At 41.9% G+C, this 16,318-nt stretch overlaps 2 protein-coding genes across 3 annotated transcripts in view; one reads left to right on the forward strand and one right to left on the reverse strand.

Annotated features, from left to right (window-relative positions):
* LOC118818317 (protein jagged-1b) overlaps nucleotides 1-4,682 on the forward strand; it is a 104,025-nt gene extending 99,343 nt beyond the window's left edge. Inside the window, exons 12-14 of the mRNA XM_036585545.1 lie at nucleotides 127-294; nucleotides 1,669-1,819; nucleotides 3,708-4,682. Of these exons, the coding sequence (XP_036441438.1) occupies nucleotides 127-294; nucleotides 1,669-1,819; nucleotides 3,708-4,120 (732 nt within the window). The 3' untranslated portion in view covers nucleotides 4,121-4,682. The remainder of the gene's footprint in view (nucleotides 1-126; nucleotides 295-1,668; nucleotides 1,820-3,707) is intronic.
* A 9,289-nt stretch (nucleotides 4,683-13,971) lies between these two features.
* Nucleotides 13,972-16,318, reverse strand: part of tbrg1 (transforming growth factor beta regulator 1) — a 35,353-nt gene continuing 33,006 nt past the window's right edge. For both annotated transcript variants that reach the window (XM_036585018.1, XM_036585016.1), the window contains one exon: nucleotides 13,972-14,377. In XM_036585018.1, the coding sequence (XP_036440911.1) occupies nucleotides 14,283-14,377 (95 nt within the window). In that variant the 3' untranslated portion in view covers nucleotides 13,972-14,282. The remainder of the gene's footprint in view (nucleotides 14,378-16,318) is intronic.

Here is a 16,318-nt window from a genome sequence, read left to right on the forward strand (position 1 = left end):
CTTGAGCAATGCTGAATGCTGACTGTTGCTAACACCTGGCAGAACTGACTTTGAAATGCACATAGAGACATTGCCTCGAGCTGTTTCTCTCTCTGTATCTCATGAGGCGTAATCTGTGAATTGCAGGACTCAAAGTGTGTGTGCTTGTCGGGTTTTACTGGTGAACACTGCCAGACCGCAGTGGGAGCCTGTGACAGCGCCCCCTGTTTGCATGGAGGACAGTGTGTGGAGCAGAAGGATGACGAGAGCCTGCTCTGCAACTGTCCAGTGGGGTACACTGGAACTTACTGTGAGGTAAGGCCTGCTGTACATAGGATACTTTTAACTAGCAATTTCTACGTGTTATTTAATTATTCCCTCCTCCAGCACTCCTAATCCAGCTCATCAAGTGAGTACTGAGCCCTGCCGATGTAGTGCACACTTCAGCTCCAGAAAAAATTGGGGCAGTATGTGAAATGCTAATAAAAACAGAAACAAAAGTTTATTTAAGAAAAGTGAGTAGTACATTCTGATTGAGCTGCATTAAATAAAAATTATACAAAATAGTCATTTGGGGAATGAATGGTATTTTTTGCCATCCTTCTGTTATACAAGTCTTCAGCTGTGCAATTGTATGGAGCCTTCATTGTCATATTTTGCACCACACATTTTCAATGGGAGATAGTTCTGGACTGCAGACAGGCCAGTCCAGTCCCCTGTGCTTTGCAGCCATGAGGTTGTTACACTTCGCTGTTGTCGGAAGAAAACCTTATATCTCCATTTTTGAGGTTTTTCAGTTTTTGACATAATTTGAAAATACCTGTTGCCCTTTACATTGTATGTAAATTTCATTAAGAAAGGACTAAAAGAAACGACCCAAAATTACTTGGAAAAAAGTCTGGTTCCACTGACTTACATTAAAAGTAAAGTATGTTTTTTCCTTCTCCTGTAAAGTTACTATTTTGGAGATACAAGGTTTTCTTCCAACAACATTGGAAGAAATATATCTCAGCATTAATATAGTACAACAAATGTACAAGTAACTCATGGTGTGGGCCCTAATACACTTCTATAGCATGATCGACGCTGGATTTCTAACTTTATGCTGGTAACAATGGATGGTCTTTTTCCGCCTTGGCCCAGAGGACACCATATCCATTATTTTTCATAAACAATCTGAATGGTTGACTCATCAGACCCCAATACACTTTTCCACTGTGCATCAGTCTATTTCAGATAAGCTTGAGTTCCGCACCATAATTCAAAAATCCTTATTGCATATGAGAATGTGTGCATGAGCATATATTGAAAGATACAGAGCGTCATTAGATAACAGTTATTCATTTTTCAGGAAAAAGGCAGTAAAGAAATATTTAACAGAAAATTACAAAGAAAACTCAACAACTAAATATAATACACATTTTTTTCAATATTTAATCTGTCCACCCTTCCATTCTTTTTTTTTGGTTGTTTTTCAAAGAAATCTGCAGGGATATGTTTCTAGGTTTGAAGGAAAGAGTGGACGAATTAAATGTGTCCCATATTTTGACTGAAAATGAAATAAACAAAAGGGTGGTCTTTGACTTTTGCACAGTACTGTATGTGTAATTATTACAGACTGACATTTTACAACAGTAACTCAGGATGGTGCTGACTTTGTCACTGATATGTTCTCCTGTTCTTCCACAGGTGGTGGTAGATATGTGTAATCCCAACCCCTGCCAGAAGGGGGTGCCGTGTCAGAGCACAGAAAGTGGCTACATGTGTGCCTGCCCTGAAGGTTACTTTGGAAAAGAGTGCATGAGCCTGAAGGACTTGTGCCATGGGCCGCATTGCCAAGGTCAGAGTCTAACGCTGGGATGAGGTGGTGATTTTAAAAGAGTAGATTTAAAGGGCCCTTTAAAAGAACAATAAAGGGCCCATATCCTGGAAAACTGAAGTTTTTTATGCATTTTTGATGTATTGTGTAAACTTTGTTAAAAGTTTCAGAACATACAATTCACTCATATATGGCTGTCCATCTACCTACAGCAATTTAGTTTGCCAATTTATGCTAAATTGATGCTATTATGGCAGACAGTCTAACAGATTTACTGGAGCGGAAGACAGGAAATCAATTACACAGTTTTATTTAATAAACAAATTGCAAACAGTGGTGACTGGAGGTCGCTGAAGTACTCTGAACTCAATGACATGATCATGGAACCAGTTGGAGGTAAATTGTCTTTTGTGGCAAAGTGCATTATCATGCTGGAAGTAGCCATTAGGAGATTAAATTAAATTAAGAAAAGTCAGATGTGTCCATAAAAGGATGCACATGGTCAGTAACAACAATCTGGCCACCACAAATTGACCACCACCAACCTAGATTGTTCACACAAGGCAGGTTGGGTGCATTCATGCTATTTATGCCAATTTCTGACTCGACCACCTGCATGTCCAGTTTCGCTGAGATTGTGTCCACTGTAGACTTGGATTTCTCTTCTTGGTTGTCAGGAGTGGAACTCGATGTGGTCTCTGCTGTTGTAGCCCATCCACCTCAAAATTCCGCCTGTTCAGAGATGCTTTTCTGAGCACCACTGTCATAAAGAGTGGTTACTGGTGTTACCGTACCTTTTCTGTCAGCTTAAAAAGTCTGACCATTTTCCTATGATCTCTCTCATTAATGAAGCATTTCTGGCCATAGAACGGCTGCTCTGGTTGTTGATGTTTTTTTGTTTTTCACACAATACACTGTACCACACATGATAGGCTGATATAGGACTGAGTAGGTGTGCAGGTGTTCATAATAAGATGGTTCTAGGTAGTAGATAATAGAAGTAGAGATAATACGAAAAAAAAATATTAGCTTTGTAAAAGTTTGTTCACCTTTCCAGTAGTAAGGTCTCAGAACTTAGGCAGATTGAGAATCACAAGAAAGGCAAAGCAAAACCCCCATATGACAGCAAAGGGCCTGCAAAAAGGCGTAGCTGACACAGGAGTAATGGTGTTACTTGCACAAACTTGCATGGTTTTACTTGCACAAACATGATCTGCAAAGAAGAGTCATCAGAGGGAAAACTTGCCTGCAATCTCAAAGGTCAACATCTGAATTGTGCAAAATAACATCTAGATAAGCCAGATGCAGATTTGGAAAAGTGCAGTGCAATGTGAAAAGGGAACAAAGGTATATTTGAAGGAAAAAGGAGCAGCATCTGATGAAAAGAACACCTTGCCAACTGTTAAGTATGGGGTGGATCTGTTATCCTTTGGGGTTGTGTGGGGACCAATGGCACAGGAAATATTGCATGCATTGATAGAAGACTGGATTCCACTAAATATTAAACTAGAAGCATTCTGGAGTGACTGACAATTTCCAGACCAAAAACAGAAACACTCCTAGCTGGCTACAAAAAGTGTTTGCTCAGCTGTAATAACTGTCAAAGTGGGTAGTACTAAGTACTGGCTTAGTAGGCTGTCCAGTCTTTTTCTCATGCCACAGTTCCTATTTTAGTTAATCAAATGTAAATCAATCATGCATTAGCATTTGCAACAAATATTATTCTTTTAAACAGTTTGCTACTGAGGTTGTGTTTACTTTTCCCTTCTAAAATAAAAAAATCTAATCTATAATCTGCATACTGTAAACTGTACACCCACACAAACATTACAGGTGGACATGTCTTTTATCTCTTCTGCATATTTACATCTCTGTACCGCATCTCTTTCTCCATGTCTCTCTCTCTCAGTATCAAACTCAAGCAGTGGAGAGTTCAGCATGTACATGGTTCTGCTTGGGGTGCTGGCCGTGTTAGTGGCCGGCGGCTGCTCAGTCTGCGCTCTCCTCCTGTCCCGCCTGCACCGGCGCCGCAGCACCAAGCAGCCGACCACGGACACCGCCATCAACAACCAGCGCCACTTCTGCACCCTCATCCGCAACGTGGACCACAATGAGGTGCTGCAGGCACCTGGCCGCCATGGCCAGGCTCAGGCCGTCCCGTCTGTGCTCCACCCGGAGGAGATCGAACTGACCCTGCCACCCTCTCCGGCGCCATCCCCTGCCTTCAAACTGGTCCCAGGACCCAAACTGGACATCTGCAACCGTGAGCGGGAGAAGCTGAACCGGTTCCATTACGCAGACAGCCAAGAGCTGGAGGCATGACCTTGCACTGACCTTTAGGAAGGACTGCGATGCCCTAAGAAAAGAACGGCTCACCTCGACTGACCCCTTCTTGAGCAGCCTCCTGCCAGGAAGGTCAGAGCTAGGTCTTTGCGAAGGCACCGGAAAAGACAGCACTCCAGGCATGAGCTGCGGACCTCAGGCCAAGTAAACATGTTTAAAGCGATAGTTCGGCTAAAAATCAGACTGAAACAGTTTCCCCCTTCGCCCAAATGTTGTCCATCGGCCAAGACAGGTTTGGTGTCTGAAATGCGTTTCTTTAGTTTTGCACTGGAGCTATGAGGCTATCGTTGCTAACGAGCGATGGAATAGACACCAGTTTAGCATGAGCAATCTGAAATGAGGCTGCTTGTGTGGCTTCTCACAGAATAATGACATATTGTTATTTATTAATATTATATAATATTATTACACTCACACCGAAGTTTCAAAGAGTGTTTCCACATAAGCAAATCTACTTGAGATTACTGAACAACCGGACAGGATTTAATACAAGCATGTGATGATCTACACCGATCAGGCATAACATTATGACCACCTCCTTGTTTCTACACTCATTCTCCATTTTATCAGCTCCACTTACTATATAGGTGCACTTTGTAGTTCTACAGTTACAGACTGTAGTCCATCTGTTTCTCTGATACTTTGTTAGCCCCCTTTTACCCTGTTCTTCAGTGGTCAGGACCCCCATGGACCCTCACAGAGCAGGTACTATTTGGGTGGTGGATCATTCTCAGCACTGCAGTAACACTGACGTGGTGGTGGTGTGTTGGTGTGTGTTGTGCTGGTACGAGTGGATCAGACACAGCAGTGCTGCTGGAGTTTTTAAACACTGTGTCCACTCACTGTCCACTCTATTAGACACTCCTAACTTGTCAGTCCACCTTGTAGACGTAAAGTCAGAGACGATAGCTCATCTGCTGCTGTACAGTTTGTGTTGGTCATCCTCTAGTCCTTCATCAGTGGTCACAGGACGCTGCCCACAGGACGCTGTTGGCTGGATATTTTTGGTTGGTGGACTATTCTTAGTCCAGCAGTGACACTGAGGGTCCATGGGGGTCCTGACCACTGAAGAACAGGGTAAAAGGGGGCTAACAAAGTATGCAGAGAAACAGATGGACTACAGTCTGTAACTGTAGAACTACAAAGTGCACCTATATAGTAAGTGGAGCTGATAAAATGGACAATGAGCGTAGAAACAAGGAGGGAGTCATAATGTTATGCCTGATTGGTGTATGCTTCCAATTTGCACGTTGCTGAGCATCTGTTTGCTGACCGACTACATTCAGGGTGAGGAAAATTGTGGAAATTAAATTCTTTTTTACCAAACTGTTGCTTTAAAGGTCAAAGAATCCTCAAAAGGGACCGAACAATTTTTTTTAGGCCTGACATCTTTATTTAAGTGTATATGGTGTGTGTTTACACGTGCCCTCTGTTTGTGTGAGTGTGTGTGGGTGTGTGTTTGTGCACATGCATGGATGTGTATGTAGAGTTTTAAGCACTAAATCTCCTTTGGAACGACTTCACGTTGCCTTCATCTGAAGAATGCTAGGCAGGAAGGACACACAACACTAAACGAGCAAAAAGCGAAGGAGCGCAGCTTAAAGAGCACCACGAGTTCTCAAGAGATGATATCTGTTGTATTTCACTTTGCCTGTGTCACGTTGCAGCTGTAAGAGATGTATGATTTTTGTTTTTATACTCGGATGTAAATAGCACTCGTGTAAATACGCTGTATATATTGATTTGGATCTTTCTTTTGTACGGTGGTTTTCGTTCAGAACGTCACCCTGTTAAACCTTGTCATCTTTGTGTCGCCTCTCCTTCCTCTCTGCTGGTATTTGGAGGCAGGGATTGTAATTAAAGGTGCATTTACCAACCAAATGTTACAGCCTGATCTGTGTGTGTGTTTTCATACACTGTACGTTATACAGACGTCTCCTGTCTCTGCTGCTTACAGAGATGTGACATATCTGTCATTCTATTGCATATAAGTACATATATGTAATACATATAGGCCAGATTATTATTACATATAGATACTTACATATCCCTGCTGTGGGAACAAAATCTTGTATCGTTTTTCAGTTTTTAACATAATTCGAAAATGCCTGTTGCTCTTTGCATTGTGTGTAAATTTCATAGAATAAACTAAAAGAAACAACCCAAATGACTTGGAAAAACGCCTGGTTCCATTGACTTACATTAAAAGTACAGTAGGTTTTTTCCTTCTCCTGTAAAGTTACCATTTTAGATATGAGGTTTTGTTCCCACAGCAGCGATATATAGGATACATAAGGAAAAGGATTACATATAGGCACTTAAATGTGAAAAACAGTATTATATTTAGGTACTTACCTTATACATTATCATTACATATGAACACCTGCATATTTTGTGATAGATATAGGGCACATTTATTATTATTATTATTATTATTATTATATTCTGACAGAGAGTAAGACACAGGAGTGGCCACAACTTTGTTATCTTGCAATCACAAGACAATTAACTTTTTATCTCAAGATAACAATCCAGAAAATTATAACTACCTCATGGCCTCTCCGGACTTCCAAGACGTATACAGAACACCAACTCAGAAAGGAGCTACACACTTCCCTGAGCTCGTTAGGACCAGTGCCAGCCAGTTGTGGGCCACTCCAATATATAGCTATTTACACACAGACAGATCATTATTACATGTAAACACTGACATATAATAAATATGGAACATTTTTACACATGTATGTCTCATATGTATTATATATAATAATATATAGGACACCCACAAACGAGACCTAGACTTTCCTTTGACTGACAGCCACCAAAACGCATGTACTCACTCAGTGTAGGTCCTCAAGCTCTAAGCTGGGAAAGGCTCCAGCACCCCCCTGCAACCCAGAGAGATAAGCGGCTTAGGAGATGTGTGTGTGTGTGTGTAGCTACCACTTAGCAACTCCCTACGAACAACTAAATAAACACCCCATACGCCATAGCAGCAGTTTAGCAGCCGCATGGGATACCATAGCAACTGCCTAGCAACATCTTAGCGACCACCTGGGATACCATGAAAAAAACCTAGGAGTTCTCTAGCAACAACCTGGGACACCATAGCAACCACCTCGGACACCACAGCAACCGCCTAGCAACCACCTGGGATACAATACAAAACCCCTGGCAACACCATACCAACCATCTGTGCTACCACAGCAACAGCCTAGCAACATCATAGCAACCACCTGGGACACAATGACAACCACCTAGCAGTATTCGGGCAACCGCCTGGGATACCACAGCAACCGCCTAGCAACCACCTGGGATACCACAGCAACCGCCTAGCAACACCATAGCAACCGCCTAGCAACCACCTGGGATATAATACCAAACCCCTAGCAACACCAAAGCAACCACCTCGCAACCTAGCAGGAAGTGGGAACCATTTAAGCTGCTCAACCATTCTGCGTTTCCTTCAGGAAGTCCACGTTTCTAGTTACATAGATTACTTATAGGTAACAGGTGCACATATAGGGAACAATAATATTAAATACAGGCACTTAAATATGGAACACTGTTATTACTTATAGGCAATTGCATATATATCATACATATGATCTCACATTCCACATGGGATACCATGTGGAATGTATAAAAATGTGTGTGTGTTTAAGGGGGGGGTGGTTAACTGGAACAGTCTGAATGACATATTTGGGTTTCCAGTTTTGTGTCACTGTAATAATTGCAGGCCTATATTTGGACAAGTCTTCCACAATGCCTTTCCCATTGCATAGATTTTGGTGAAGTAAAAAAAGAATAGCTGCAGGATCGTCTCCTGTCTTGTGTTAGTGGGTCATGGTCACTCACGCAGTCACCACTCTGAAGGTTCATATATGTGATGAATATCTGGTCTGAACCGCAGTCACCATTAGACTGACTCAGTATGAAGATATACGTTCAATTACATTATGTACATTAGTGAGTGGGTCTGTTTTGTGTCTGTCTACCCAAACGTATCTGAGCGCTGGAGAAAGTAAGTCCGAGGACAGCTGAGAGTGAGAGTGCACAGACTCGTGCGTATGGCAGAGGCGACCTTTGACCCTTTACAGGCCAGGAATGGGCGGAAATGACTGTTACCTTCCTGTTACCACCCGTCCGTGAGGAAACGTGGGAAGTGAAGTCCTCCTAAAAGGCACACTCACACACATGTACAGACACAGAAGAGTGTGGCCGGACCCCCTCCCTGCGCACCTGCTGCGGCTCTCAGGATGTCTGCCCCTCCCCTCATTAAGTGCATTGTGCTCTCGGGCAAAAACGGGTGACCATCTGAACTGGCCTTTTCCTGGATGCGGGCCGACGCTCTCTGCTGCCAGGAGCCAGGCCCAGTATCTTATCTGACCTGGCCAGATCAGTCATTTGCATGTGATTTTGCTCTATAATTCCATCTTTTTTCATGTTATTATGCTTTTTTAATTGAGCATTGCATAAGAAAAAGAGTAAAACTGAGTCCTGGGCATGTAGTTGGATGGTGGCCTTAGACTGACTGGACTAAACTTGAGTTTGAGTGTCATTCAGTCATAGTCATAGTCTGAACACCCCAAATCAAAGTGTTTGCTAATTTAACACATCCTCACAGACTAACACACTTAAATATGACATTTTTTTTTTGCACATTTTATTGCTCAATGTCTATTTGAGAGGTTTAACATGCTGGAAAAAATAAAACAAAAGACAAAATGTGCCTTAACTTTTGCACAGTCTACATTTTATGTATTTTTTTTCCACTATGTTTCAATATATATGTTAAATTGTGCAAATAAACAATAATTGTGCATTAAAACGTGCAGAAATGTGTTCTCTGCAGAGTAAATGTTCACTTACTTTCACTTAGATAATCAACAAAACGTCATTTGACCAGGGTCCAAAACCTTTGCACACGAATATTGGTAAAAATAAGGGACTCACCCTATTTTTCATTCATAAAAATATTAATTAAACTGCATTTGTACAAAGCTCAGACACTGGGAACTACTATTGAGTACACCAACACCATCATTACACGGAGGTTACAGGCTTATCTTTCTGCACCAACGCGTCAGTGTCACTGCAGTGCTGAGAATGACCCACCACCCAAATAGTACCTGCTCTGTGAGGGTCCATGGGGGTCCTGACCACTGAAGAACAGGGTAACAAAGTATGCAGAGAAACAGATGGACTACAGTCTGTAACTGTAGAACTACAAAGTGCTCCTATATAGTAAGTGGAGCTGATAAAATGGACAAAGTGCTCTGTCAGTGTACACAGAAAATATACAGAATTTGTTTATAATAAAGCACTTATTGTACAGTTGCACGCAAAAGTTTAAATATATCTAGAACATGACATTTTGTTGATTTTCTAAATGAAAATATGTCAACACATCCTCTACAGATAAACTTAAATATGGCATTTTTCTGCAATTTTTACTGCAGAAGCGTGTTCTCAGTAGAGGGCATGTTAACTTATTATCACTTAGGAAAAACGACAAAAAAAACATGTCAATTGACCAGGGGTGCCCAAACTTTGTATTATAGAACTGTATATATTTTATTAGATATGTACACATATATATATCACTGCTGTTGGACGAAAACCTTGTATCTCCAAAATGGTAACTTTACAGGAGAAGGAAAAAACCTACTTTACTTTTTAATGTAAGTCACTGGAACCAGACGTTTCTCCAAGTCATTTTGGGCCGTTTCTTTTAGTCCAATCATCATGAAATTTACATATAATGTAAAGGACAACAGGCATTTTCAAATTATGTCAAAAACTGAAAAACCTCAAAAATGGAGATATGAGGTTTTCTTCAGACAACAGTGATACGTTACAACTGCTTTCACAGACTATATCATAATTTTAACTGTTCTCTCAGTTTTCACAGCCTTATTTGTGGCACTACATGGTCAAGAAGGCTTTTTTTAAAGGTTTCAGTGCGGCACGTAAACAGTAGGTACTGGGTTGTGTTATTATAAATAATATTTTGCATTGTATGAAACCATATGCTTAAACCCAGGCTCTGTTAACAACATGCACTGGTATATACTGACATCTTGTGGTTCACAGTGGTATTGCTAAAATATGGAACATAGAAAATTGGCCTTCAAGTGCTTAAATCAGTGGTCGCCAACCCTGGTCCAGTTGAGCTCCCTTCCAGCTGAGCCTTGTTCCAACCCCGGTTTGTCATGCCTGTTCCAGCTAATCAACCTCTTTCCAATTCCCTGCTGGATCAGATGTATCAGATGAGTTAAGGGGCAGCGCAGCCTATTGGATATAGGATGGAACTACTGCAGGAAGGTAGCCCTCCAGGACCAGGGTTAGAGACCACTGACTTAAACAGTGCTTCCCAGCTGCAGACCTGTAGTTGAGCTGTACTGAGTGTTTCCTGCTCTAATACGCCTGATTAAGTTTGAAAAAGACTCGACAAATAGCTAATAATGTGAAACAGCTAGTAAAGGTGCTGGGAAAACTGTAAAACACTACATAATGAACCATTTTATCATGGTCTATATAATCATAAACATATAATATGTTTATCTACATAAATGTGACCTTAAATGTGATCAGATCTTCCTTCAAACCATAGCCATACATAAAGAGAACCCAATAAAACAAATAACACAATGATGTAGTTTATAAATCCAAAAGTAAATATCTCTGTTGGCAAATGCAGCCTGCCTTCACACACAGTAGTGAAAGAATGGGTCGTTCTAAAGAGCTCACTGAATTAGAGTGTGGTGCTGTAATAAGATGCCACCGTTGTAACAAGTCAGTTTGTGAAATTTTTTCCCTCCTAGATTTTCCATGATCAACTGTGAGTGGTATTAATGGAAAGTGGAAGCGTTTAGGAACCACAGCAACTTGTAAAGTTAGAGAGCGGGTCGCCGAGTGCTGAGGAGCATAGAGCATAAACGTCCACAACACTCTGCTGATCAATAACTGCAGAGTTCAAACCTCCTCTGGCAACAACATCAGCACAAAAACTGCACCTAGAGCTTCATGGCAGGGTTTCCATGGCTGAGCAGCTGCATGTAAGCCTTACATCACCAAGTACAATGACCAGCATCAGATGGAGTGGAGTAAAGTGCCGCCACTGGACTCTGGAGCAGTGGAAACGTATTCTGTGTAGTGATGAATCAGCTTCTCTATCTGTCAGTCTGATGGACGAGTCTGGGTTTGGCGAGTTCCAGGAGAACATTACCTGCCTGACTGCACAGCTGTAGAGTTTCGTGGAGGAGGGATGATGATATGGGGTTGTTTTTCAGGGGTTGGTCTAGAACCCTTAGTTCCAGTGAAGGGAAATCTTAATCCTTCAGCACCAAGACATTTTGGACAATTGTACACTTCTAACTTTGTGGAACAGTTTTCGGAAGAACCTTTCCTGTTCCAGCATGACTGAGCCCCAGAACACAAAGCAGCTCCATAAAGTCACGGCTGGGTCAGTTTGGTGTGGAAGAACTTGACTGGCCCTCACAGAGCCCTGACCTCAACCCCATCCAACACCTTTGGGATGAACTAGAACAGAGATTGTGAGCCAGACCCTCTCGTCCAACATCAGTGTCTGACCTCACAAATGCTCTTCTGGATGAATGGGCAAAAATTCCCACAGACTCTCTCCAAAATCTTGTAGAAAACTTCCCAGAAGAGTGGAAGCTGTTAGAGCTTCAAAGGGGAAACAACTCCATAATGCCTATGGATTTAGGTTGGGATGTCATAAAAGCTTGTGTAGGTGTAATGTGGAGGCGTCCCAACACTTTTGTCCATATAGTGTATGTGAACCTCTGCTCTCAGTAACTGGTGTGACTCCCCTGAGCAGCAGCCTTGGCTCATTCATCCTTACAGCACTTCTTTACCTCTGTTACGTTGGTGGGTTTTCTTGCATGAACGGCCCAACATTTCTAACGGATTAAAGTCTGAGCTTTGATTCCAAATTACAACATTCCTTCTGCCTCCAACCATCCTTTGTAGACTAACTGTTGTTTTTATGGTCGTTGTCTTTCCACAGGACCCACCTTCTGTTGAATTTCTGTTCGTGGAGGGGTGCCCAACCATTCTCCTGTAGAATTTTTTGGTACAATCCAGAATTTAACTCTATCAAATGAGGGCAGGCTGACCTGGCCCAATAGGAGCAAAACAGGTCCAAACCGTAGTGAACCAAACATTTGTGAAAGAATGTGTCGCTCTCAGGAGCTCAGTGGATTCCAGCGTGGTACTGTGATAGGATGCCACCTGTGCAACAAGTCCAGTCGTGAAATTTCCTCACTACTAAATATTCCACAGTCAACTGTCAGTGGTATTATAACAAAGTGGACTCAGCAACTCAGCGACAAAGTGGTCGGCCACGTAAAATGACAGAGCAGGGTCAGCGGATGCTGAGGCGCATAGTGCACAGAGGTCACCAACTTTCTGCAGAGTCAATCGCTACAGACCTCCAAACTTCATGTGGCCTTCAGATTAGCTCAAGAACAGCATAGAGAGCTTCATGGAATGGGTTTCCATGCCCGAGCAGCTGCATTCAAGCGCAGTGCAAAGCGTGGAATGCAGTGGTGTAAAGCGCTGCCACTGGACTCTAGAGCAGTGGAGACGTGTTCTCTGGATTGATGAATCACGCTTCTCCGTCTGGCAATCCGATGGACGAGTCTGGGTTTGGCGGTTGCCAGGAGAACGGTACCTGTCTGACTGCATTGTGCCAAGTGTAAAGTTTGGTGGAGGGGGGTTATGGTGTGGGGTTGTTTTTCAGGAGTTGGGCTCGGCCCCTTAGTTCCAGTGAAAGGAACTCTTACTGCTTCAGCAGACCAAGAGATTTTGGACAATTTCATGCTCCCAACACTGTGGGAACAGTTTGGGGACGGCCCCTTCCTGTTCCAACATGACTGCGCACCAGTGCACAAAGCAAGGTCCATAAAGACATGGATGAGCGAGTTTGGTGTGGAAGAACTTGAACTTGTCCTGACCTCAACCTGATAGAACGCCTCTGGGATGAATTAGAGCGGAGACTGCGAGCCAGGCCTTCTCGTCCAACATCAGTGTCTGGTCAAAAATTCCCATAAACGCACTCCTAAACCTTGTGGAAAGCCTTCCCAGAAGAGTGGAAGCTGTTATAGCTGCAAAGGGTGGGCCGACATCGTATTAAACCCTATGGATTAAGAGTGGGATGTCACTCAAGTTCATATGCGTGTGAAGGCAGACGAGACAATACTTTTGGTAATATAACATACTATTCTTGTTAAGTGTTTGTTTGACTGTGGACAAACACATGTAGATCCTTTTACGTCATCCTGGGCTTCTTGGATAACTCCCAGTCTTAGTCTTGGAGTCAGTTTTGTCAGATGACCATTCCTGGGAAGGCTAACAATGGTGCTGAATTTCCTTCTTTTTGTACACTTTCAGTTGAAACCGTTGAAGTTATCAAACAATAGTTTTCGGACCTCTTCCAGCCTAATGAGCACGGGCAAACATTTTTCTGAGCCCTTCAGAAATTTGACTGAAACATGCAGTAACAAATGTGTTTGGGAAAGACCAGACTTTGAGGGTGAAGCCTCAGGTTGATGCTTTTTAAATAGTGTAGGGTCAGCCCGACTGTCATAGAATTAACTGAACATCCTGACCCTGTTTTATCACCTATACCAAACTGGCAATTCTAGAGGTATAAGTACTTTTGCCAACCAAAAAAAAAAAATACATATATAATGTTTGTTCAATAAATGAATGAAAAATTATATAAAATTTTGTGCTGTTTGTTTTATTGGGTTTTCTTTATCTATTGTTATGACAAATGACATTTTAAATGACAGAACAAAACAAAAATGACAAAACCCATATTTTAAAAAAGCTCTGTTTAATGGTAACTTTTGAGGGCAAACGGCTCTCAAATTTAAGCTTCACAGAAATGTATACAATGTAACAACACCAGTTTTTTGTGATCTGTGGAGTTTATGAAACACAAAGACCACAAGATGTCGCTAAGAGCCAGCGTTCCTCACTCCTGCAGCTGCACAGCACCATCACTATGACCACAGCAGAGTTTAAACAAACAAAACACACTCTGTCCACTTTAAAACACCGGAGAAATATGATATACAGCGGAGTTCGTCACAGCAGGACGTCGTCCTCAGGTGTTGGACAGAGAGCTTGCTGGAGTCGTCTGTAGAGAAGCTGAACTCAGCAAGTGCTGATGAGAAGAAACGCTGGTTGGTACAGGACGCACTGCAGAAAGAGAGGAGCAGTTCATGTTCAATAAAATAATAATAATTAGAAACTCTAACTGATCATTTCAAGAATAACATGGTCTGGCAGTCTTAATTTGTGATGGCTGTTCAGACTGTAAACTCTATGCTTTCTGCAAGAGAGCGCTTGCTGACCTAAAGACCTCCAAAAGGAACAACTTTCACCATCATGGCAGGGCAAGTAGAGTTTCACACTCTACTAAGTGTATGCATTAACCATATCGCTGGGGTCAAAACTAAACTTTGTATTTCCATTTTTGTTAGGTTTTTATTTATTTATTTATACAGAACTTGAAAATGCCAACTGGCCTTTACATTATGTTAAAATATCATCATGAATGGAGCAAGCCAGACGGTCAAAAAGATCCGAAACAAAATACTGGTACATTCATTTCCATTTAAAGTTAAGAACCTTTATTCCTTCTCCTGTAAAGTTACCGTTTTGTGGTTAGGAGGTTTTGCCACAGAGATGATGTTTATGTATCCCATAAAAATGCACAGCGTCGACCTCAATTTAGTTCCATCACAGTTCTTTAGGAAATGATTCAGTGCATCACGAAATCTTAAATTTTCCATGCGTCACTGCTGTTCTGAGAACAACCCAGTCAGTAACACAGTAACTGTAAACCTATAAAGTGCATCAATACCGTAAGTGTAACTAATAATAATCATCACCACTATAAATAATTTCTAATTATCATTAGATTTCACTACTGTAACATGTTCCTGGCTGGTTGTCCTGCTGTCTCTCTAAATCAGCTCCAATGAGCTCAGAGTACTGGCGTACACACCACACTCGAGCATGTTGCTGGCTGGCTGTGCTGCTGACTCTCCAAGTCAGCTCCAACTACTTCAAGTTCACAGTAGCACAAGTACAGGAAAAGCACGTTTGAGCATAGTAACACAGGCCTTACACTGGCACTGACTACAAAGTCTTGGCCTGGTCTGTTTAAGCGCAGACCACTTTTCTCAGCTGAGGCAGACTTACAGCCGACTTCTTTTTCCTGTGGAAAGCACTTTGATGTTGTAAAAAAAAATAAAAGTGCAATTCTTCTTCTTATAATTATTATTATTATTGTTATTATGTTCCCTTGAGCCTCTATTGAGTTCATATTATAAATGAATGAGGTAACTGTGGTTTTGACTTTCTGGCAGGCTTGTGATGGAAAAGACTGAATTAAACATTCCCTGATTAACAATCAATAAAGAAAATATTGGCTGACTAGAGAGCTTTGAGCCCTCCTAAAAAGGTAATAAAGGGAAGCAGACTATGGAATGTCTGCGTTGGACTCTCTAACGGGGGAAGAGCTTCTGGGCTCACAGAAGGGAGCTATACCAGATGACCGTTCAATGCCGGCCTCAGACCAAACAACTTTTTAAGCGATTTCACTGTCGCAGACAAATTTCCAACGTCGGAATAAAATCATATCGCGCTCGCGTCATCTCGAACGTTGTGTGAGGTGGTCAAGACGGCCGTCTTACGTCAGTCTTTTTCTCGTGTTGACGCTGCGACAAAATCAACCGTGTTTAATATTATCGTAAGTTTTAGGTCTTGGCCCATGCGAATAGTGATGTGCCAGGGCGCACGTGAGAGCAAATGCATGCGTGAGCGCCTGAAATCTCTGTAAAAATCGGCAAATCTGCTCCACTTTAATATAATAATCATATTAACTTAAAAGGTAAACTGACTGCTTTAATATTTCAGGCTCACTGAGTGCAACAGTGATGTAAGGAAATGTGCAGAGGCCTTTAAGAATGGCTTTATTAAAGAATCATGTTTTTTTCCCTTTTTTTTTTGCTTTCTGTTACAGTGGTTTCTTATTTTGTTTGTTTGTTTTTTATGGTTTAGTTCATGACACCCAATCAACGATGCTGAATCACTGCATGTTTTGTTGATGTGTACATCTATATATCAAATATA

This window comes from Colossoma macropomum, unplaced genomic scaffold (assembly GCF_904425465.1).
Source record: "Colossoma macropomum unplaced genomic scaffold, Colossoma_macropomum, whole genome shotgun sequence".
In the NCBI taxonomy this organism is placed as follows: domain Eukaryota; kingdom Metazoa; phylum Chordata; class Actinopteri; order Characiformes; family Serrasalmidae; genus Colossoma; species Colossoma macropomum.